Below are 26,555 nucleotides of genomic sequence, written 5' to 3'. Positions count from 1 at the left end.
GTATACGAGAAAATAGATAGAACAGTATATGAATGTATGTATGTATGTATGTATATGTATATGCATGTGCATAGTTAGGTGTATTATGTGCTCTTGTAGCAGAAGTAGAGAAAGAGAAATAGGTAGTCGGGGGTCTAACGATTCATAACGACTGCCGTCCTCGTTTCCCATTGGCATCGATTATCAATACCCGACTAAAATACCACCGAGAATATTATTTTTTAAAAATTAATGCCGAAGTATAAGAAAGTTATCCAAGTAACGGGCGGACTAAAATCTGCTCCAGTTTATTTTTCCCCAAGCGAATTATATAATGAACATTAACTATTATTTATAAAAAAAAAGGCCATTCGGCATCCGAAATGGAAGTAGATTTCTTACGGTAATTGTTCCACTTTTAATAAGTATATGTATATAAATTAATAACAACCTATCAAAAATTTTCAAAGATATAAACAATGGCATTATCACCATAACACATGAGTCAATTATGTGACTTTGAACCCTTATTAAAAGTGGAACAATTATCGTAAAACACAAAATAAAAAAAGGCAAATATAGCTTTTTCTATCGGCTATCAAGTTCTTTTTACATAATAAGGATAGATATACCCGTTAAAAAGTGATTTACGAAAAAAACCAAAAAAGTAGGATTTTTCGTTATTTTTGGAATTTCAAATGTCCACCATTTATAAACTAGTTGACCGATTTTGCTCATCTTCGAACTCAAACGTGACAATCGTTTATAGAATAAGTGTGCCTTCATTAAGATCCGTTAAAAATTGTGGCCGCTATCGTCGCAACATGACGCGTTATATTACATATATAAACTTTTGAACCAATGGTATTTTTGGAACCTACTCGATGAATTATGATAGATTATGGCAAAATTCTTTTAAAATTCCACTATGAGGACAAATGCAAAAGATAGATTTCTATGCAATCTACTAAAAACTACTTACCGAGTATTTTATTGAGTCAGAATAGTTTAATTGTTTGTTATTTAGGTTTTTTTATATTCATCATGGCGTAAATAGACAAAGGCATTGAATTCGAAAGGCAGTGAATGTCTACAAAAGATCACGTTTCGTGGTGTGCATTGAACACGTACTTGCCATTCCTCAAGATCATTCAGCGGTCTTGAATGTCTTGCGGTGTATAGAATACCCGTAAAATCAATCGGCAAATCCTCAGGATTGGAATCGTCTATAGACTATATCCACTTCCAAAATCTATTTGCTACTATCTATATAGAAATTACTGAGTAGTATTAGACGAAACTGTATAGGGAGACTACTTAATATGGAGACAGCATCTTCCGCCATAGACCATCAGCTCGTGCACTATCTAATCCTTAGATGTACGCGTTAGCTGAATAGAGTGCCCGGTAACACATTGGTTAAGCATGCCATGGATTACGCTTCATCATTATGTTAGTCTCGAAAAGCTCTGGCTACCAACATTACTACATCACTGGCACCGACACCAGCCCACTAACACCAACATTAACACTAACAGTAACGCTATGACTGAATCTAGGACTAGAACTAAAACTAAGACTGAGACTGGGACCGGGACTAGTTTTAGCAAATCACCAATATCACTACTGACATCACAAGAACATGATGTTGAAACTTTGTAAGCTACTCCTCATATCTTAGCAATGACAGGTGCCTGATTGAGAAGATCAGAGGCTTCAGATTTTAGATTCATGACCCATCTGGTAAATAATATCTTTCAGAAGATCATACATGTCTTAGTCTACGTAGTTTAATATTACTGACGTATGTTTGCCGCAGGCTGATTTACTTCAAGTTAGCTTTAGCGTTTTAGCAATATATATATGTAATATATGTATGAATGTATAAAGCAGTAAGTGAAGAAAATATTAAAGAAAATATGCATTTATTTTGGCAGCATGCCTTGATATTAAACGAGTAAGTGGGTGTATGTGAATTGTCAGTGTGTGTTCTGGGAACTGGTATATAATGCAAAAGAAGAAATAAGTTTTATAGCGAATATCTAGATCCATGAATTTAACCGTGACAATGCAATCGATGTGATCACAATGTGTAGCAGACCGTCCAATGCGATTTGTTTCCAATGGCTACAATTTGTAAATGATGGTACAGTTTATTTAACTTTTTTTTTTTTCACTAAATTTTCTTCAGTTTCTACTTGAGTTTTCCTTTACTTTTTTTATTTGTACAGAATATAAGGTTTTAGTTTTGTCTATCGTTCTAACGTTAAACACATTGCATTCACGTTTTTTTTTACTTCCATTTAATGTAACTGTATACATATAGAGCCGTGCAGTGAAACGAAGTAAATAAAGTAAATCACAAGTTTCTTAAGCTTTACCTTTTTATTTATGTTTATATTTATTTTATAAAAAAACTAAAATCTACTTTTATTTACGTGTAAACAGAAAAACTTTGATGTTTTTTGTCTATTGAAAAAGATTTTTTTATATTTACTTAACAAAGAAAAAATAATGTAAAAAAACATTTACTCTTTTTCAGAGTTAAATTTCATTTCAAAGAGCGCGGGAATTTTAAATTCCTGTAGGATGAAGCGGGATATAGGGGGAGGGAGAGTTAAGTTTTGAAACCAGTTGAAAATGTTGAGCAGAAAAGTATGAGTTTAGTTGTACTGTTGGTATATAAATATATATATACATATATGTTAGTAAAGCTCTTGACTAGTAGATTTGTTAGTATGTACGAATGCCAATGAGAGAGTGAGTTGCGGCTCACAAATAATGAAGAAAAACGAGTACCTGGACGTGCTTACCCGAAACTTACTAAGGAAAACTATTTACGTTTTTTTTTTATAATCTGGATTCAGCTTGAGCTTGTGTTGGGGAATCGAACTTTAACTAAGCTTCGGTTCGCCCAACAAAAGAATACAATAAAAAAAAATCTATAAAAATAAACTAAGCATATACATATAATACAAACGGGGTATGACTTGTATACGGTACGCTAGTTGAAAAGTAAAGAGCTCGGCTAGAAAAGAATCGGGCAAAGAAGTTACGGATAATAGAGAACGAGTGGCACAGAAAGATTGAAGCAAGAAAAATATAACAGTGAATTTGTGTCCTTAACTTTTGTAAAGAATAAATATATTGAAAAAAAAAAAGAAATAAAATAAAAGCTGTTACTTTTATTCCTACTTCAACCAACAATGCTCTTTAATTTTCTTTAACAGATTCCCTTTTTTTTTGTTACTGCTATTTTTTTTTTTGTACTTAGCTTGTAATATTTTTTTTAGTTTCTTATTTTCCATCAGAAAAAATTTGCTATGCGTAAACTATGAAAAAAATTTCTGACATTCTGACATTATTTTGAAGTTTTGGTTTTTTTTTTTTTATAACTGTCGTAATAGATGTGATTCATCTCGTGCCTGAAAAAATAGGGGAAGGCCGAGAAAAATGAGAACGTCAAGAAAAAAATTCACTTAGTTGATCTTGAATACACGAAATTTTTTACTTTTCGCTCATATTTAAAAAAATCTGAACTGATTTTAAATTGTCACGATTTTTTTTCCATTTTTGGGTGAATGGGGTAGTTGTAAAAATTGAATTTTTTTCGTATTCTCAACAAAGTTTAACAAATATCGTATTCTGTATAATTTCACACGTAGATTTTTCATAATTACTGACATTGACACCTACTCAAAGTTTAAATATCTGTGGCTATTCGAATCGAGTTAATTTAGAACCAATAGCACATATACAAATTCAACTGACAGCTTAGATATTCAGAATGACTTATCGTTATTCTGAGACTTACAATAAACAAATGCAATTTTGACAGGGCTGAAATGAAGTCAGAAACTAATGTTACGAGCGGAAACTAGACATTTTCTGCCCTATAGGGATGGGATGATCTTCAACCCACTAAATTACATCAGTTAGAAATATGCTTGTTTCGACTGGTTAACCAAGCATTGAAACTCGCATCAGTTTCATCGCAAGTGATACGAAAAGCAATTTCAAAAATTTCTATGAATACATATATGATGTAAGGATTTGATGACGATGTCGTTTTTCCTCATTATTGTCCATCTTATCTATATTTTTTTTTTATTAAAATTAATATAATTTTTTTTCGTGAAACTCGAGGTGTCCAGTAAGTCATGGAGATTAATTTTGAACCCATCTACGAGATAGAAAATTATGAAACGGTTCCCATAATTTTGTGAAATTTTTTTCTATACCATCATAGGAATTACAACCATAAATTATGGGAGCAGTTCCTATAATTATAGGAATGTTTCCCATAATTATAGGATAGTTCCTATAATAATGGGAAAGATGCCCATAACATTATAGGAATGGTTCCTATAATTTATAGGAATGGTTCCTATAATTTATAGGAATACTTGCTATAATATTATGGGAATCATATATAGGAACTATTCCCATAAATTATAGGAACCATTCCCATAACATTATAGAAATGGTTCCCATAATGCAATTGAAATAGTTCCTATACTATTATAGAAACCATTCCCGTAATATTATGGGACTGGTTCCCATACTATCATGAAAATATTAATTTAAAGAAAAGTGTAGAAATCACTTCTACAATACACAGAAATATTATTAAACATAAAAACAAGTCTCTATCTATATCTTTTCGTGCATGAAAGTTATCCCTGTACAGAAAAGATAACTTCAAGCTTAATTCAGTGTTTCAATACAAATTTAGCGTCGAAGAAGCTTCATTTGAATCTCTCCATATCAGGAGGGAAATTTCTACACTATTTTGCAAAAAAAAAAATTTTTATGATATTATAGGGTGGTTCCTATAATATTATGGGAACTATTCCCATAATATTATGGAAATAGTTCCCTTACCATTATGGGAACACAGTAAAAAATATTGTGTATTTATGTCGAAAACGGTTTGTGTTAAAAATTTTAGTGTGTTAAACTAACACAAAGTTTGTGTCACATTATTTTGTAACATAAAAAATGTGTTATACACTCTTTATTAACACATTTTGTGTGTTACTGTGGAATTTTTTGCGCCCTCTTGTGGCGATATTTCAACATAATCTTTGTGTTAAAAAGGGGTTACACAAAGTTTGTGTCAAAATTTCAACACAAATTTCGTGTCAACCGTTTTTAACACACAACTGTGTTGATTTTACACAATATTTTTTACTGTGAATAGTTCCCATAATAGTAGGGGAATAGTTCCCATACCATTATAGGAATGGTTCCCATAATGGTATAGGAATTGTACCCATACTATTGTGGGAACTATTCCCATAATGTATGGCAAAACTTCCCATAATTTTCTTTCCGTGTACGAGTATGCTTGAGGGACGTGTGTCGTGTTGTACACACCACGAATCCGTCGATTAGAACATATGAATCCTAAAGTGTTTGTGAGTTCAAAACAAAGAGAAACGTTGATGTTGCAGCAGTAGAAATTTCTCAATACCAGCAGTGTTCGAGTGTCAACGGGGCTCGAGGATCCGAGTTTTAGAAGGGCATTGTCAGCGAACAATTGGTTGACTTAGGATCCTCGTCACGTTGTGTTATACTATTGAGTCCTCTCCCCTTTACCTCACTCATCTCAACTACCCACTGTTCATTCCTCACAGATTTACCCACACCTGAATCTCCACACTGGAATCTGTTGATTCATGATATCTATACTTAGCATTCGTTCAGATAACTTGTATTTGACAAGCGACATTACTAGCGCCAGTAACGAGTATTGGAGTTCAATTTCGGGATCTCGATGTTACGATTTCAATCAAAGACCAAACTTGATAAATTTCTTCACCGACTGTATGCAGGTCTTGATTGGATGCAGTAGTCTTAGATTCTGTCCGTTTTGGTTCGTTGGTTGTCCTTCAAACTGGGACAGCGACCGTCTGCTGAATAAAGTTAACTAAATTCCCTGGATTAAACGAAACTTTGGGTACACCAGTGAGTTATGGGCTACTGTGTTTCGTCGGTAAAACAAAACGTCCTTGATATACACAAGGTCTCATTAACCAACAAGAGAAAATAACAAAAAAAAAAAAATAAAAATAAGAAGACAGACAAAGAGGGCAAAGTAGAGAAAGAGAAAAAGTAAGAGAGAGTTCAGTTATCCCTTGAAGTAGAACTACAAAGTTTGCTCGGTGGTACGGCAACTGGAAACTTATAAGACGGGCTAGCAATGTTGCTCTGGCAATTTTCTCTCTCTTTTAACTTTAAACTGCAGACTTTCTTGCTTTCTAATTAATATAAATATCTCGTCCTATTCCCAATACGCCGCAGCTGTAAAATTATTTTACGAAACTCGCAACGTAAACAAAGTTAATAACTTTATTTTTTTTACTATTATATTAAAATTATAATAATGATAATTATTATTATTAATATTTATGTTTCAAAGTCGATTTATCGCAAGCGTTAAGTATGTAGAGTGTGAGAGATATCTTTTAAATTTATGTCTTTTTCCTTTAGCCTCATTACTCTCTTGATTTTATTGAATAAACTTAGCCGGTTCCGCTGGCAGACGAGTGTACCTACCAGTCAGATGAAAGAAAATGAGCGAAAAAAAGCTCGTAAACTTTTAGGTCCATTTAAAAAGTCCACAGACAAGTTTGATGATCAAAGATTACATTCACTACGTCGTAATCACTATTCATAAAGAGTAAAAATTTTAAATAAACGAAAAAAGCTTTACCGCCTGACATTAAATTATATAAATAATTAATTAAGTTTTACAAGTTAGTTCAATGGTAAAGTATCGACTGATAAGGAATTTTATTTGATTAAAAATACTTTTTTAATCAATTTAAATTTTTAAATCCTGATAAATAGTTTATTTATATATTTTAAAGGACATGCTGAACTTTATTTTCAACAAAAAGTTACTTATAAGTTGTCTATGAAAAGATTACCAAGTTTTTAAAATTTTTTTAGTAAAAAAGTTTTTTTCAAGACTTTGTAACGGTCGCCTGAATTCAGGGAAATGAACATAATTTAATGTCAGTAACGTATTTTCCCGTCGAATCACTGTCGTGGTTGTAGTAATCGAATTACCTAGCCCCTGGACCGTTGGGACGAGAGTTGTGGGGAAACTGAAAAGGGAAAGGCTACTTCTATATATATATATACATATATATATATACCTTTTCGTCCACTATACGTCTCTCTGCTAACTCCGACACGGTTAACCAGGATTTCATTCGCGTTTAATTCCGAAAAGCGGATCTGCAAAGTGATTAAACGATTACGCAACCCCACTGTATGACCTGTTCATTTTCCACAATCAAATTTTGACGCTTTTCTTTCTATTTAGCAATATAATATTCAAATGAATATATGTTTAACCTAAAAATGTTATTTACCTACTTTTTTTTTGTTTTCTGAGAGAGAGAGAGATTCAAGTGGAAAAGCTGAGAAACAGTGAAGCTAATTTTTTGTCCGTAGAGCGTGGAAAAAAATGTCTGGTGCATAAAAAAAAGTAGACTTGATTTCTATATAATTTACATTAGCTAATTGGTATTAAGATAAGAGAATGTAATGGAATTCTAGTGGAAAGTCGTAGGGATTGAGTATCTCACAGCTCAAGTTTGGATTGGATGATCTGCGCTGCCGACTGGCTACACTCTACTTCTATTAGATCGTCTTTATATATATATATATGTCTAAGCTTTGCTATCCCTTTGTTTCTAGTCTAGCCATGTTGGCTTAATTAGTTGATGGAATCGCAAATAGTTAATAATTATTATTTATTATTTTATGTGAGTACTAAAAAACACTGCCAAGAAATAGTTGGTAATTTATGATGGATATTTTGATAGAAAAAAAGTTGTCTTCAGTTTTAGTATTTTAACTTATTATGTACCTGAAGATCGGAACGTTTTTCGCACAACGAAAATGAAAAAAATTCATGTAATTCGACTGCTTAAGGGCGAATTAAGGGGTAGTTCCGGAGGTTGGGGGTGGCCTAAGATTTTCGGCTGACATACCAGTATTTATAAGCGAAACATTTCAAAAATTAGTAATCCACATTACTTTCTAATTTTTTTTTTGGTTGCGCGAAAAACGTTTCGATCTTCAGGAACACAACTTATTGTTAGGAGAATAAATTTTTTTAAAAAAAGTACATTTTTGAATTTTCATAACTTAAGAAGTTGAATTGAGGTCAGGGATGTTTTCTTTGTTAAAAATCAGCAAGAATTGTAACAGCCTTCTTTGAAAAGCGCGGAAAAGTTGGCGGATGGTTTCGGCACTGATTTTACAGTAAAGATTATCAATTTAAATTAATCGGCTTACCCCACTAGTATCTAGGTGTTTAATTAATTTCAGATAAGTTGTCTTGATTACTTTACATTGTAATTACAGATGGAAATTTTTGTTTTTAAATCCAAAAAATAATTTTAAAATTAAAGAATAGTTAATGAGTAATTCGGCTGCCCGATTTCAAAACAGTAGCTGACAAAAATAAAATTTTTGAAATATGAATAGAATCATCCTGTGTCAAAAAAATTTGTTCCAAAAAGATTCCAAAAAAGTTCCGCATGTGGAACTTCTAAACATGAGACAGATTAGAACTTCGAATAGAACTTTTTTGGAACGTTAGTAATTTTGATGGTAAAAAAAGAGTTTTTATGAGCAAATTTAGAGTCAAAAAAGGACATTTTAGGAATTTTATATGGATATTCCAAAAAAATTCCAGAATCACCACTTTTGACTTTTTTATGGACTAAAGACGTCCATAGAATCACCACTTTTGTAGACTAAAGACGTTCTAGAAACATGCCAAAATAGTTCAAAAATCACTACTTTTGAATTTTTTATAGAACACAAAAAAAATGTCCTTTTTTGACTTTAAATTTGCTCATAAAAATTTTGTTACCATCAAAATTACTAACGTTCCAAAAAAGTTCCATTCGAAGTTCTAATCTGTCTCATTTTTAGAAGTTCCACCTTCGGAAATTTTTTGGAATCTTTTTGGAACGAATTTTTTTCACACGGATGTTCACAAGACTCCACTGTAACTAAAAATACTAAAAAATGGATTTTGAAATTTTGTCCCTTACTGTGTTTTGAAATTGGAAAGCCGAATTATTTTCACAAAATTAAAAAATTTGATGTTACTTATTTTCTATTTATGAACGTGCAGAGACTGCTACTTATTTATAAAACTTGTCATGAATATTTTTAGACGTATAGAAAGTAACGATAAAGTTTTATTTAAATTATCACGAATGCTCAATTTTTTCGCGGTAGTAATTTTTGTGACCTGTATTTTATTAAGAAAATATATGATGTTCGTGTTATCAATTTAGTAAACATTAGAAGCATGTACTACAGAGTTAAAATTTGTCATCATTTAAAATTCCGTAACATGAAATCGATATTGAATAATAACGTTTGGTAGCAAAAGTTAAACGAATGCAAATAGGAACACTAGACCGGTTCAAAAAAATCGACTATTTTTTTTTTTTTTCAAAACCCAGTGAAATATCTTCCTAGTAATGAAAAAAGAAGCCTGTGGAAACGGGAGCTCTTAATATCAATTTTGAAAGGTCGCTCATCGTAAATTTCTATTCTAAGTTTAAATAACATGGGAAAAAAAAATTTTTACTTTTTTATTTTTCTAGCTCGGCATTTGCACGTCATATAAATGAGTCCATAGCATATTCTTGTAGAGAATTTAACGCTCTACAAAAAAGGTCTCTTATCATTTTTTGATAAATCGATCCATTCGGAAGTTATCGGAGCTGGAAGTCAAATCTATAATAAATTTCCAGATCTTTTTACTTTTCCAGCAAAACTATCAGACTTATCAAAAAATGTCATAAGATCTTTTTTATAGACAATTTTATTTCCTACAAATTATTTCTCATAAAGTTCTTTGAAATTCCGCATTGTTTTCTAGTTATTTTCATTTTAATCTTAAGTTCTTAGAATAGAGTAGAAGACTATTATTTTTACGAGCTTGGCATTAAAATGAAAATAACTATAAAACAATGCGGAATTTCAAAAAATTTTATGAAAAATAATTTGTAGGGAATAAAATTGTCTATAAAAAAGATCTTATGACATTTTTTGATAAGTCTGATAGTTTTGCTGGAAAAGTAAAAAGATCTAGAAATTTATTATAGACTTGACTTCCAGCTCTGATAACTTTCGAATGGATCGATTTATCAAAAAATGATAAGAGACCTTTTTTGTAGAGCGTTAAATTCTCTACAAGAATATGCTATGGACCCATTTACATGACGTGCAAATGCCGAGCTAGAAAAATAAAAAAGTAAAATTTTTTTTTTCCCATGTTATTTAAACGTAAAATAGAAATTTACGATGAGCGACCTTTCAAAATTGATATTAAGAGCTCCCGTTTCCACAGGCTTCTTTTTTCGTGACTAGGAAGATATTTCACTGCGGGTTTTGAAAAAAAAAAATAGTCGATTTTTTTGAACCGGTCTAAGGAACACACTATATACGAAAATAAATTAAGTTCGACGTTAACATTTCACTATGTGTCTACTTGTTAAACTTTTACTTTGGACAGCTCTAACGCGTGTAGTGCACGAGTTTATTCTCTTTCTCTTTACACACACATATACTCTTACCCACACACTGAGCAGACGAGTAATCGCGTTTTCATATTTTATAGCGGACGAAAGTTCTGCTGGGATCCCTCGAGGCAATGCAGCTCCAGCTCTTTCTGCATCCATCTCGCAAGGATTCAACTTATTCTCTTTGCTTTTTTTGCACACTTTTACCCACGGGGCACTACAACATAACAGCTTTCTTGTAAAAAATAAAATCAACGTGAAAAATTTAATCATACCTTGTTCGTTTTTATTTCCGTTTTATTATTTAAACCTATTATTGTTTGAAATTACATCATACATTTTTCAAGAATATTATTTTCATATAATTAAACTAGTGCACACAAAATTACCAATTATCAACATGTTCATAATTTATTTACTTTAATATTCAAAGGAACTTTCAACATAATTAAGAATTTAAACTTTTTATTTTTATCAGCAAAGGATGGACGACTAATGAGATTTTATTTCTGTCCTGTGTGTTTTATTTATCCATTAATTTGATTTACTTTTCGGGTAATTTATGCTTTGAACAGTGCACCAGTATTATAAAAAAATTTTAAAAATCCTTAATTATTTAACGTTTCTTTTTAAATTATTTCGGTACCGAAATATATTTGTATGTATGAAGGATAATTTATTTGATAATGCAAACCCGGAAAAAACAATGTAATTATTTACTTTAGATTTAAAATTTTCATTTTTTTTTGTCAGTAGATTCCGAAATTAATATTTCAAAATTTTGAGTTTGCAGTTTGATAGTTTGTACTTTTAAGCTTCGGTCTAAAAACATACATTCAGATATACATTGATTCAAATAACGGAAAAATAAATATAAACAGAATGTGGGATTAAAGTCTTAGTAGGTCTTGAATTTTTTTTTCTGGGGTAGTTCTAATTTTAAAAATATACATTGCTTTTCATATAAAAATACGTTAAAATGTTGAGTAATTTGACTAGCCGACTTTAAAAATTTTCCTAAAGACATCGAAGAAATGAAAATGGGGACTTTGTTGGAAAATGCATTCTTTCCACCCTGAATACGGTAAATTTTTCATCTTTTGATTATAATTTCCGGGCGAAATGGGGTAGCCTTCAAGAAATGGAGTAAATTTTTTTTTTGTAACCATATTTGAATCGTTTATTTGAGATATTCTATAAGTCATGTTTTTTTCGAAATTAGGTTTTTTGCATTTTTGGATTCTTTGGATGTCCCCATAGAAATCAATAAAAATATGCATCAAATCAGCGTTTAAAAAACTATTAACGGGGTGACAGCAATTTCATTTAATCAAAAAACCCCATAAGTCATTGATTTATGGGGTTTCTCATATAAACATGTGCAGTTTTAGTTTAACGGAAATAATTTTTTTTTTTTAATTTAAAATCCGCGCTTTTTTTGGAAATTAATTTCAAATGTTGTTTTATTATTGACTGGTATATGACTCATTAAAATGTTTAAATTTATTATAATTTTTTGTAATTTCTGAGTTTCAGAATTCAAATACATATTTTATACTTCATTTCATCAGTCTAATAAACGATTTGAGTGGAAAAAATACACAAAACAATGATTTTATAACTTTTTTTCCGTTTGGTTGAGAAACTCCATAAGTCAATCAACTTTGAATAATTTTTTTAAGTAGTTTCTGTTCAAAAATTAAATTTTTCTTATTAGAATCTTCTTCAGAGACGCTAACATTATTATCTTCAATTATTTATTTATTATTTTAATGGCAAGTTTTTCCAGAAAAATGTTTTTTGTGTTTCCTGAAAAATTTTGTTTTCTTGACTTATGGTTTCTCAAATAAACGATTAATTTAACAACAATCTTGATTTATATGAAAATTTAAGTAAAAAATATGATTTTCCGCCCATTCTAAGAGCGAAGCATGGAATGAAAATTTTGTGAAAATAAGACCCGGGCTTAGATACGATTGCAAAAATAATAAATTACCGTTTTTAAATTATTTTGAGAAAGAAAAATTTTTAAGAAACCCATTTCGCTCGGCCCTTCAGTAGATACATATATATTTATTTCGAGTCGTGCAGAAGATCGTGTAAATTTGTATGAATAATGTATTCTATTGCAGACATACATTTTTTTATTTACATAGATATAAAAAAGTATAATGCAAATAAGTATATAGGTATTTTCTATATTCTCTTTGGAGTAGTATCGCCGATGGCGCCCGACGAAAAGTAAATAATGCCGCTAACTCAATATTGAGTAAGTGATAAATAAAATAAAACAAGATCTATACGTATGTGTGTCAAGTAAAATCGAGGTAAAATAGTGAGTGTACCAGAAGTTCTATGGTCCGTAGCGAGAAACGATTGGTGGAAATTTTCTCACCGGCACTGTTTTCTAGTGCATCGTTGTCGTTGGTTGTCACTTCTCTGTACATATGCATATGTTTTAGTGTGCGTGTACATGTACCAGGAGTAGATACTTGTTTGGCTGAACGAGAGTATAGAAAATACGTGAATGATAGAAAATGGAGCAAAAAAAAAAATATAAAATAAAAATAATTAAAAATAACTGTGTCGCAGGGGTACGTGAAATTCAATTTCACGAACAGCTCACGAGTGCGCCCTCTATGTAACTTGGTACTAACAAGCGTTGAAGCGAGTCATTTAGCCAGTTGTAGGAAATATATATATATACATATATGTATGTATGCTAGAGAATCCAATGGTGAGAAAAACCGAGGGAAATTTCATCTACGTGTTTCGAAGCGGTCACACAAACCCTTGGTCAATGGCCACTGTATTTAGCTGTTGTCCAGTTCTATATATGCAGCAATTCTATCCCATATATATTGTATCTATATGTGTGAGGACGTGTATGTATGTGCCGAGTCTCTTGATGGCTCTCCCTTACTCCCTTTTCGTATTCAACTGAGAGAGTCAACGTCTGCCGCGTCGTCATTCTGTTGTATGCAAGCTGTTACCTACTCCCTACTGCCCATTGCCAATGCTGTTCGCAATTACGCTGTTACACTAGACGAGAAAAAAAAATAAAATGTTGAACCTTCACAGTAATATAATCCGGTTGTTTTCTGATTGACGCGTTGTTCAAATTTAATTGTTTAAGAGCGCCAATTTAAAAGTAATTACTAAGCAATTACAAGTGTAAATACGTTACAACTGTCAAAACTAAAAGCGAGCTTTCATGAGTATTTTTAACTCAAAGGAATTTTTTTAAATTGTCCACTTGGAAGATTGATGAAAAATAATTAACAAGTTTTATTGAAAAGCAAGAGAAAACTTGCGAACGCATTTCAATTTTGCTAGTGCAGATGTGAAATTCGGTGGAATTCGCTGTCGGAAAAGCTCGCAAAGAAGTTGGCTAGTAATTGAAACCGACTTCTTTGAAGTAAATAGCTGAGCGCTATTCTCAGAAGCGATTGACATTTTTCATTCCTCTAGTATTTTAGAAAATACTTATATTTTTTTTTTTATTGAGAGACAGAAAGGTCTCTCGAATATGATAACCAGGATGTTGGAACAATGGTGAGTTTATTCGGTGGGTCAGGCTTACAGCTGGGTCAGGCTTATGACTGGGTCACGCTTGTCTTGATATCTTTTTTGGATTTTGTTCGTCATTGAGCGTTGTTGAATGTGTTCTGCTATTCTACAACTCTCGACTCTCTAGCACTAGTTCCAGTGCTGGTATTATATTGTATATATCTATAGCAGTAGTAGTAGTAGTAGTAGTAGTGGTAGTGAATGTGGATGAAACTTTGCTGACCTACGTGAGCCCAGGGATGAATGTTGCATGTGCCACCACTCAGCAGATTGGTGTACTAAAGTCCATCGGGCTGTGCCGTGTACAGAGAACCCGAGATATAGAAAGGACGTATACAGTAGACTAGAGAAGAGTGGAGTAGAATAGTATAGGGCAGACTAGAGTAGCGACCCGACATTGCTATCTACAGAATTGGGCTAAGACGGCTGTTCTCGATCGTAAAAAGGCCTTGAAAAAATAAAAATAAATATATTAAATTCCTTCGCTCGTCTCTCTCTTTTTTTTCATTTTTATTTATTTATTTTCTTCAAGAGTTACTTTATACGACCCTTTTTTATTATTATATATATACATATATATACTCAACAAACCGATTGCTGGGTTTAATCAACTTCCACTTAGGCCGATGCATTCGGGAATGAATCTTCCGTATTGGAATAATAATAAAAAAAGGCTCTACAAAATCAATTTAAAAGTTGATTGAAAATATACTTTAGCATAAAAAAAAAGTTTTATAAATTTAACTCCATTTTCTTTTTGGTTTCATTGATTTTGAATTAAGTTTAATTATTTTTGTTTTTATTTTTGAGTAATTTTTCCTCGCTAAAGTGAGAGCTTTTATGTATCTCATGAATATACGGCTTTCAATGTCTCAGCGCAAACGTAATTTCCTTAGGTCGCAAGTCAACCACTTGAGAGTAAGCCGTTTTACACTGATGGCGTCATTTTTCATGACGTCAGTAGTTTTCCACTCGGCCGAGCTGAATCGGGCACGCGAAATATGCGCACCTTCTTTGCACCAACTCGCTTTTTCATTCACCCATTTTCTACGAGCTCTTTACTACCCCACCTCCACCGACTCTCTTTCCACGCTCTCTTACGGTTTATACACCCTCTACATACCCACCACAAACACACACGCACATCAATACACATTACCTGGTACATATCTGAAACCTTTGCCGCTTTGAGCTGAATAATGATATTCCGATATAAATAAACCCATGAATATTATTCTCATATGGGCAAGTAATCCGCGTATAAATATATACAGATCATTAAAAAAATGAACACGAGTATCATTAATTTATTTATTATTTTTTAAAAAATAAATTTTAATTATTTGCCTTATGCGGAAATAATAAAACTCATTTGTTCCTCGTTACCAAATAAATTTGGGTCAAAAAGTCTTTTAAATTTATTCGTGTACTGATAATGTAAAAAGAATTAACGGTCAATTCAATTCTGTAAATGTATGTTAAGCTTTTCAATAGCAATTTAACTGTGCATGTAACGTTTTTTTCGGCACAAAAGAATAAAAACTATTTATATTAACCTTTTATTTATTTTTATTTTTTATCTGTCAATTAAATTATGTACATAATTGAAGTTTCAGTCACAATTGCAATTGCATAACTGCCATTGCTGCCAATTATCGATTTACTTTAATTATTCATTATTCATACTGTCGTTTGTTAACACACGTCAGTCAAAAGATCTATTTAATTTGATAGGCCATGCGAGTTACGTATTAATAAAAACAATTGTTTTACCGGCTATTGATTTTAAAGTTAATTAATTAAATGGTTAAAGGAGACTGAGTCACAGCGAGATATTTTGATAATTATTTTTATTTATAATTTTTTGCTGATTTTAACTCCTCAAATTTTGTTTCAATTACGTTCGGTTTATTTACGTTACAAGAGGGGGCAAAATGGGCTCTTAAAGTTTTTTAAAAAAAATTTTAACATAAAAAATAATGAAACTTTTTAAATTAATTCCGGCTACTCTATAAAATACTCTACACGGAATGAAAATTATGGGAACGGTTCCCATAATTCTATCAAAATTTTTCCTATAACAACATAGCAACTATGACCATAAATTATGGGAACAGTTCCTAAAGAAACCCATAGAAAATCTAGACCAAGGGCTCGGTACTTGAAGAAAAAATTATTTTTCTTCACTTTGATGTGCTAGCATTATTCCAGAAAATTTCTCTGAATATCCAAGAGAAATCTTAGAGAAAACACATACACGGAAAGAAAATTGTGGAAATGGTTCCCATAATTCTATCAAAAGTTTTCCTATACCAACATCGGAACTATGACCATAAATTATGGGAACAGTTTCTTTAATTATAGGAATGTTTCCCATAATTATAAGAACATTTTCTATAATTATGCGAATGCTACCCATAAGATTATAGGAATGGTCCCTATGATTATAGGGCGGTTCCTATAATTTATAGGAATTGTTCCTACACGGAAAAAAATAAACTTTGAAAATTACTATTTGAAATTATAACCCGGAACCCGGTTGTCAATATGGGGAATTTTAACATTCAAATAGTAAATTTTGTAATACGTGTCGTCTATTTTCTAAGTATCTGTTACGATTTTTAAAGTTCAAATAGTAATTTTTCTTACATAGACAAGAAATTTTTATACCTATCCTGTAATTATTCACGTTTTAATCATAAATGAAAAAATTACTATTTAGAATGATGGTATTTACTGATTACTTTATCATTATATTACTTGTCATTTTCAATTTATATAGTTCATTTTTTTCCGGGTATAATATTGCGGGAATCATTCCCATAATAGTATGGGTACAATTTCTATACTCTCTAAACATGAATAAGTGAAATAAGTGAACATTCACTAATTCTGAGTGCCAACCGAACCACTTTTTGAAATAAGTGGTTCGGTTTGCACTTGGAATTAGTGAATATTTATTTACTTTCACTAATTCATGTTTAGAGAGTACCATTATGGGAAATACTCCCATAATGCATGGCAAAAATTCCCATAATTTTCTTTCCGTGTAGAGTAAATTTAATGAAATAATTGTAAATATAATGGGAATTCTAATTACTGATAAATATTTTTGTAATTTAAAAATATTTACATTAAAACATACTCATAGTTATCTGAATGCGGCGTAAATTATACAAAAACCGTCGGGTTAAAGAACGCATATAATAGAGAGGATAAAGAGAAAAGAAACGGACTAAAAAAAATGAAAATAAATGAATAAACAAATGGAAAAAAAATTAACGAATAGTCTGGGCACGAGTACGCTTATTGCGAGGTGAAATTGTATAGCAACCGGATATATTCTCAGGCTAGGTAACTATAATACATATGTGGGATTGTGTGTACATGCATGCATGCGTACGCGTGTGTGTGTATTTTGCTCTCACCTCTTGAGCTTTTAAGCCACGTTTTAAAAAGGGACAGTCCGGTTATCGCGGGCTGCATAAATATGTCGAGAAAACTCACAAGTGGGCAAGGTAACCAAGAATGAAAAGCAAAATGGAAAGCTCATCTACGAGTCGGCTCTTTGCCCAGCTGGCTTTAGACGTGTGTAATGCATTTAAAGTACCTTGCTAAAAAAATCTGTCTCCCGATTTAATAATAAACATTTTTTTTATTTACCTCTGTTCCATAAATTTTTGGTGGTTGGAAAAATTTCTATCTCTGACTATTTTTAATTTACTTATTTTATACGTTAGTAAATTATTTATGTTAATAATTTTTTTTTAATTTTGAAAACAATTTTTTTGGCTGTCAATTTTAATTATGAATCAGTGTGAGATCGAAAAAAAAATGTCTCTCAGAATTAGTTTCAGTGTGCAGTATTTTATTTTATTTTATTTTACTTTATTTTTAAGTGCCATAAATTCAAGGATTAGGATAAGGAATATTGTCAAAATGTGCCGGACAGATTGTCGCCAGATTCGAGTGACGTAGTCGTAGGTTGTAAAGTTATAGTTCACTGTAGTTACTTAGGATGAGAGAAAAAAATATTGTAAGTACGTACGAGCGGGGTAATAAACCCAGGTATGAGGATTTTAGATGTAAGTTGTAAGAGCGTTTTAGTGAGTAGTCTTCGACGAGAGCTGACCGACGTTGGTAGTCTCTGGGTTGTATTTTTTACTTTGCTTTTCAATAAATGCAACACACATTATAATTTACTCCCTGTCCTGTGATACCTTTTACTAACCAGTATCTAATACTTATATCACCATCAATAATACGATACTACATCAGTAGTATTTTTTTTTACTCTTTTCAAATAAATGCAGCATAAATTATTATATATTTATTTATTTAACGCCAATCGCCAATATCCAATAACAATTTACATATAATATGAAAAGGGAATAACAGGCGAAATAACGCTTCAAGCGATGGATTGTAATATGGCTACACTAAGATAATAAAGACAAAAAGATAAAAAGATTGCACGTGGAGGGATTTGTGGTTAGTTGTTGTGTTCCAGTACCAGCTTTTTGACAGACATCCTGAAGGATGGGTAGGGACAACCAAAAAAGTTCACATCCGAGCAGATAGCATTGACCGAGTTAGATATTCTATTGATAGGCCCAAAACGGACATAATTTTTGGAGGATTTAGTATTATTAATTGAAATTGTATATAAATGAAAAAAAGTAGAGGTAATATTTGATAACAAAAAATTTAAAGTGCATAATTTATTTTTTATTTCACCTATGGAACCGTCCACTGCTCGACGATGAATTAATTTTTTTTGAATAATTTATGAAACCGACCATGTAGAGTGAATTCAAGTTAAAAATAATTATAAAATTTCATTCTAATTATCATAAATGAATTGTTTTTTTTTAAATTTACATTTTTGACCGAACTACCCTAAATATAAATTTAAATATACTCGAATTACGTATGCTACAAACATACGCTCACAAAATTTTAAACGAAAATAAACACAAATTAAACATGAAAACTTTTCCCGCTTGAAATATTCAAATTTCCAAGAGATTAATAAATTCATGCGTCTCAGATTGATCAAGATACAGATCAACCCTTTGTCGACAAGAAAATAATTCGTATCTACTACAATGAATTTTATAATATAAAATGTAATTTTAGTTTGATCGACTAGAAAATATTTTATTTGAAACCGTCAACCCCGAAAATAATCCAATTTTCGCGGTATTCAGTTCAAATCGATATATTGCAGCGTGAAACTGTAATTTGTAGTTTACTCTTTTCTGCGTATCAAAAAAATTCCACATTCAGAAACTTCAGTTGCATTCGTCGGTACCATTAACAAAAATTCATACTCGAATTGGAATTCAAATTATCAGAGCATTAACGATCTAGAACAACAAATACTGCAAGTGGTTACTAATTCCTAGTCCAGTTTCGAAGCAACTCGCGTTCTGGTGTAAAGTTGGTATGGATTAAAAGTTGTCAGCCTTTGAATTATTTCGGAATATAATTAACGAATTTCTAGTAAGTAGCTTAGAGTTTTCGATAGTTATTAATTTATGGAAAACGTTGTTACGTTTTATTCAATTTTACCTTTGCTGAATTTATAATGAACGCATTTATGATTACAAAAGTTAATCTATAGAGAAATTAAAATTTAGCGAATATTTAAATTTTTTGTAATTTTTTTCTGAAATTTTTCTAACATGCCCTGAATATTTTACATGGAATTTTAAAAATATTATACCTAAAGATGTTTTTCAGTAACTTTTTGTGTATTTTATGCAAATTTCATATTTGATAAGTTTATTTTCATCTATCTAATTATTGATTCAAAGAAAGTCATTCGACATAAGAAGAAAATCTGAAAACCGCCTGATCCTGCAGGCCAGCCCCAAAACTTCCCACTGTTTTCGAGCTCAGAGAGCTCGGCAACATTATTTGGCAACATTACTTGTTAATTTTTGAGCTCCGCGAGCTTAAAAATTTGTTAGTCCGGTAAAACACACCTTCACTAAAAAATTATAATTTTTGTCCGACGATATCTTTGGATGGAATGAACCGATTTGAACGTTCTTGGTGTCAATCGAAAGGGCTCAACAAGACTTAAAACTGAATACATTTTGAGGTGAATCGGGCAAGTGATTTATAAGTTATACGCAAAAAACCAAAAACAAAAAAAATTTTTAATTTTTATTCTTCGTATAACTCGTATACTACATGACCGATCTACCCCAAAATCTAATCAATTCTAAGGTTTGGTGATGCCTTTCGATTTGCCACCAAGTACGTTCAAATCGGTTGATTCGTTCCAAAGATATCGTCTGACAAAAAAAGTTTACACTCACACACACATACATAAACACGGACGTCCATCCGGGAATAGTCAGAATAGCTTCCTAGGATCTCAAAACTTCGACATCTGATGAAAACTCGATTTTCGAAAGTCGGACCAAAACTAATAATTTCCCAGTTTTTGATAATTTGCAATTTTCGTAGCGGGAAGTTAAAAATTAATTGTCAATTATTCGTGTAGAAGTTTCTAACTTCGTAATATAATTTTTTTACGACGACTTAAATACATAAATATATATTTTGTTTATCAGTTTATCAAAAAACAGACTAAAAAACTTTGTCGACCCTCTTTCTGTCCAATCGTTTTATAATAACTGCTATAAAATTTAAGATTTCCTGATTATTCATACGAATTATGTATTTGAAAAAATATGTTCTAACCCCGAAATCAGATACTGCGTCTCCTGCGTAAACGTAATTTCTTATCGGGATGTTTTCTGGGAAATTGCGTTCCCCCATTTGTAGAATAAAAAAGGTCAAAGTTTTAATCTCTATGTTTTATGTTTTTGTTTTAGTTTCGTTCATTCAATTTTATTAACTTGTTCTCTATTCTTTTACTCGAGTATGCCTTAACCCAAGGTTTCACCCAATGTCTCTATTCATTTGTTCGCTAATATAACAAACATAGTTTTCTGACATTTCGAGTGCTTACACAAAAGTTTCCGGCTAACTTTTGTCATTCAAGTGAACCCGCTGGTTAGAACGACAGTTCTTAGGTTCTGTCCCAGCCAGTGGTAGCCCCACTAAGATATAATCGTATTTTCATTCGCAATTCATTGAAGCACACGAAAATACCTAGAGTATCAGCGGATTAAAAAGATAATTAGTGATAAATGAAACGTGTTTTCGGCTCTCGGAATTTTAATTATTTAGTTTATTCGGGTGACGTGAAAATCGCAACACAAAATACTTTTACGTTTAATTATCGTTGGACTAAAGTTTTAACTCAAAAAATAAAGTTTTCTAAGAATCGTGAGCTCAATTTCCAAGTAGCAATGACGTATCTTTCAGGCATAATCTTGTTATCGAAACTTTAAAATAATTCAATAGAAATCTTTTTCTGTCATATTTTTTTCTTCCCAAACTAAACTTGATAGAGGATTTATTCCTTGTTGATATTAAAATCATATATTTTCATTTTTACTCTCACTCTTAAGGTAAATAATTTATTGATTCGTTTTTCGGTTTATTCCAAGCGGACAAAGCTCCTTGGGACGCCATCTGCTAGCCTGCTTGAGAACTCCAAGAATCTAAAGCTTGCGGCTGATAATGCCAGGTGGCTTTAGTCTACAGTTCAAAAGCTTTATTTAGCATGCCCGAACAATTTACATCTTGCCGACCCGAAAAAGAAGAAAGTGACCTATCCAACATCGAGACCTGCAAGCTCCTCATCTCTCTCATGCCGGGATCCACAACATCTTCTAAACCACACGAATTCTTGAATCCGAGCCAAAGTCTACTGATTTACTCTCTCTTAAACTTGACAGCTATATTTACTTACTTTTCATGCGTTCATTCTTTTTTTTATTTACTTTATTCATACAAATTTTTTTTCATATAAATATTACATCAATATTCAAGTTCAAGGTTAATTTCGACATCGAAACCATCGAATGAAAATTGAGAAAAAATAAATGTGATTTATAAAAAAAAAAATTGTTTCTAAGGATAACAAAATTTGGCGATTTAGTAAAAAAAGGATAAATATTTAAATTGACGGATCATTTTCATTTAAATTTATCGAGTTCTTTATATAAATGTATATATGATAGAATGGAAAAGAGAGTGTATATGTGATTTACGAGGACATTACGGTCTCTTGTACGGCAGTAAAAGTAAAGATAACAGTATAACAGCTGACAATATAACGACGATACATCAATGTATCGCAGCCGAGGGCGAACCTTTCAATTTTCATGTAAATTTCCGGCAGACCTTGTCCTTTTTTTCTCTTTCAACTCATCATACGGCAACAGCACACTGGATTTCTCGGGAAACCTATTTGTTCTCCTTTCTAAACACGTCAATCTATACCATCTAACAATCTAGCCTATACATCTACCTGGTTCGGTACTTTGTATTCTTTATCACCTCCTTCGAACGGAAATTTATTCTTCTTCCGAATAAAAAATTTTCATCCCTACCAAAATATATTGCAGCTCGGATTTTTCATCCGTCGGCTCTTGTCTCCCAGATAAGATTTTTCCGACTCAGACAAATCGGTCTAATGTCAATTTTTATATTCCACATCTTTATTTACGACCTGAACCCAATCTCGGAACCTCAACCGATAGATATGTTGGTAAGAAAAAATCTTAATACTTGTTATAGCTCGCCATAGTCTTATTAATTGTTAGAGGTTAATTAAATCGGGCGATAAAGTTCCTTTAAGGTAAAATAACGAGTTAATTTGGAAAGTTTTGCTTAGAAGTAAAGTAGAGTAGAGTACAGAGGAGTAGACAGAGTAAAGTAGAGGCCTCGTACCCAAGAAGAGCGAGTTTTGAACGTCGAGTTTGGTACCTACTCGCTGTCGAAGAAATTAAATCGCTGCGCCTCCTCTTTTACTTTTACTTGTACACTTTCAGAGCTTGTTCTCTTGTGTTATTTACGATATTATGTGGCGCGGTTGTTATTGAAAATTTAAGGAAAATTCGATAGTGAACATGCCGGTATCAAACAACTGTATAGATGTATGCGCGTGTATGTGTGCTTAGAGTGTACTGAGGATAAAGTATAAGCGTATTATACGATGTTGAATTTTAAGCTTGGGTAAAATATTTCAATATAAGTTAATTTACTCTTTTTAGGTCAAGTTAATTCAAGAAGGTATCCAGTTATGGTTTTTATCCACGGCGAAAGCTTTGAGTGGAATAGCGGCAATCCTTATGACGGTACCGTTCTAGCGGCTTATGGCAACGTCGTCTTTGTAACTATTAATTTTCGTCTTGGTATTTTGGGTAAGTTAACTTTATAATTAAAATACTTAGCCGCATTCTTTTTTAATTAAAACTTGATAGGATATTTATCGTCGCTACTTTAATAACACGTTGATAAATTATTTTTAAAATATTATACTGAAAGGTACTTTTTCGTGTGTGTATTTATTTAAGTTTTTCTCCGATCTCTGATTTACTGCGACACGTGACTTATACACGCGACATTAATTTTGATAAGTCAAGATTTTTCTGCATAGAAAAATATTTTTTGCAGCTTCTGCTTCTGCTTTGCTAAGCTCGTAATTCAATCGAGTGAATAAATTTTATAAATTTTAAGTTATCTTGAAAAAAGTGAAACCATATTTTTAAATGATAAATTTATACATTTTCATTTATTTTCAAAAGTTAAAAAAAATTTTGGATACTTCAAAATAACACGGAAAAAAATAAATAGTAAATTCAACATGATGCAGTCTTGGTAAATAAACATGATGAAATCATGCTGCACCCACATGATTTGCCATATTTCGGCTACATGATAATCATGTTGCGGTAACATGAGAAAAATCATGTGGCAGAAACATGATTTTCATGTAGCCTTAATAGCATAAAATTAAACTGCAACAACTAAATATTTATGCTTCAGAAAAATTATTTATTATCAAGCAAAGATCAAGCAAAAAATCGATTTTTTGAAAATCCTGACTACCCCTCACCCCTTAAGCAAAAATATCATTTACAAATGATTTATTTGATAATTTACTCTAATTTTCATCTGCAATATTATAAATCCGAAAAAATTTAGTTGCTTGATAATAAATAATTTTTCTGAAGCATAAATATTTAGCTGTTGCATCTTAATTTTATGCTATTAAGGCTACATGAAAATCATGCTGCTGCCACATGATTTTTCTCATGCTACCGCAACATGATTGTCATGTAGCCGAAACATGACAAATCATGTGGATGCAACATGATTTCATCATGTTTATTTACGAAGACTGCATCATGTTGCATTTACTATTTATTTTTTTCCGTGAACATAATTCATTCACTAGTCTAATTTCCGAGGTGCAAAACAATATAAATATTTTTCTACCACTTAAGCGTCTCTGCGTGGTTTAATTCAAAACAAACAACTTTTGGTTCGTGCTCAAGGACACAAGAGACAATGTAACGATAGTTATCACATGTAGTACTCGAGACGAAAGCTCTCACTCTACGTATCCGTTGGCAGAGTGGTTAAAATAAAGCAAAAAGGTTTAAGTATAAAAAATAAAAAAATATAAAAAAAACATGAAACCATAATCATAAATTAAGTTAAAGTGCCAGGGAAGCGCTTAGTGCTTTTCCGACCACCAACGCGAGACGGACACAGTTAGTCCGCGTTGTCGTAAGAGTGGAGGGTAAGTTTGCTGAAACAGCCATCTCTCTTTTACTCCTCTTTCACTTCTACCCTTCTATCTAAAAATTATTTTTTACTTTTTTCCTTCTTAAATGCATTCCCACCCACACACATACCTTTTCGGGTTTAAATATCTATAGACTGCTAAATTGCAAAACATGCACCCGCTGGTACTGAACAAGTTGGAAAACAATTTTCAGGATTAAATTTTAATCAACTAAACTTGTTAATAGAGGTAAAAGTCGCTTATCCGCTCGATCGTACGATCAAGTTAAGTTATTTCGGCGCTATTATTATTATCATTATTATTACTATTATTATCATCACAGTTTTTTTTTACAAACGATAATGAGTATCAAAATGAAATTACTGAATAATCGGGCGGAAAATAATGTAATAATATAAAAATTAATGTATGTCTATTATAGGGTTCCTGCGACCGGGTACGAGCGACGATGCGGCCAGTAATTTCGGGTTGCTTGACCAAACAGCGGCGCTTTTATGGTTGAAAGAAAATATCGCTCAATTTGGTGGTGATCCAGACAGTGTTACTATTGTTGGACATGGTACCGGAGCAATATTTGCAAATTTACTTCTCATAAGTCCCGTTGCTAATAACAAAGGTAAATCAAATTCAACTATTACAGTCTATAGATAGATAAATATGACCGAGTCAAACAAGGTGACCTACCGAGATCTGTCAATATTGAATTAATGAGACAGAACTGAAGCGATGAGTGATTTTGATGGAAATAAATTCCATTGGTCAGTTTGCAAAGCTCTGTTTGTTAAAAATTTGCCTATGGCATGTAATAGAAGCCATTGCTCGAGATACTATACATATATATTTATCACATACAACATATATCAGTACCCAACATATATTTGACTGCCCTTTCAAGTGAGGTATGTATAGTGACATTCCACGGTTGTTTCTCAAAATTGGAACCGTCAGAAGAGAATTAGCCGAGGCAATTTAATTTTGGGCACTCTACCTTACAGTTTATAGTGAAGGATAATTGTCAAATTAATTTCAACGCTTCACTTGTCCCTTTTGTACTATTATATATAATATTATTATTACGATTAGTAATGCGATATGTCATGCGTACTATTATTGTTGTCATTGTCATGATTATCATTATAATTTAATTATGGATTTAATTAGATTTTGTATTTACAGGTCTGTTTAAACGAGCTATCCTAATGTCCGGATCGGCTTTAAGTTCTGAGGCTATTGGAAAAGCTCCACTACAAATAACTAAACAAGTAAATTAAGTTTTTTTTTTTTAATGAGATGCTATCAGTTGCTCACAGTTTCTTACTGACTGCAACTGCATGTAAAATTTTTTTTACACGGTAATTGATGTTTGCTGTTATTTAGATATTTAGGTGAATTCAGATGCTTTTCTCTTCCGGTCAGTTTACTTGGGGAAAATATTACCAATTGGTTAATTGCTTGAGAAAATAATTGTATATGTTTAGATGAGAGGCGGGTGGTAATTGATTTTAGTTTGATTCTGGGTAGTATGTTAGTTATTTGGTAAATAATTAAAAAGCGAGCAATCGACATTTGTGAGCAAACTGAACAGCTTTCGATGTAATTTAGTATTTATTTAAGCAGTAAGCAAATTTGGGTATTACTACTAAATTCAAATGGTTGTAAATATGATAATTAATATGATCAATAATAAAAACTGTGGGCAACTGATAAAGTTTCCAATATGGTCTAGATTTTATTACTTTATAAGAAACCCATAC

General features: G+C 31.8%; 1 protein-coding gene across 1 annotated transcript in view; it reads left to right on the top strand.

Moving 5' to 3' along the window:
• The window catches only part of LOC130670314 (uncharacterized), a 57,507-nt gene that overhangs the window by 18,008 nt on the left and 12,944 nt on the right, over positions 1–26,555 (top strand). Inside the window, exons 3-5 of the mRNA XM_057473667.1 lie at positions 23,261–23,410; positions 25,223–25,417; positions 25,978–26,063. Of these exons, the coding sequence (XP_057329650.1) occupies positions 23,261–23,410; positions 25,223–25,417; positions 25,978–26,063 (431 nt within the window). The remainder of the gene's footprint in view (positions 1–23,260; positions 23,411–25,222; positions 25,418–25,977; positions 26,064–26,555) is intronic.

This window comes from Microplitis mediator, chromosome 6 (genome assembly GCF_029852145.1).
Source record: "Microplitis mediator isolate UGA2020A chromosome 6, iyMicMedi2.1, whole genome shotgun sequence".
Taxonomy (NCBI): Eukaryota; Metazoa; Arthropoda; class Insecta; order Hymenoptera; family Braconidae; genus Microplitis; species Microplitis mediator.
This window is presented reverse-complemented; position numbering and strand designations above follow the sequence as displayed.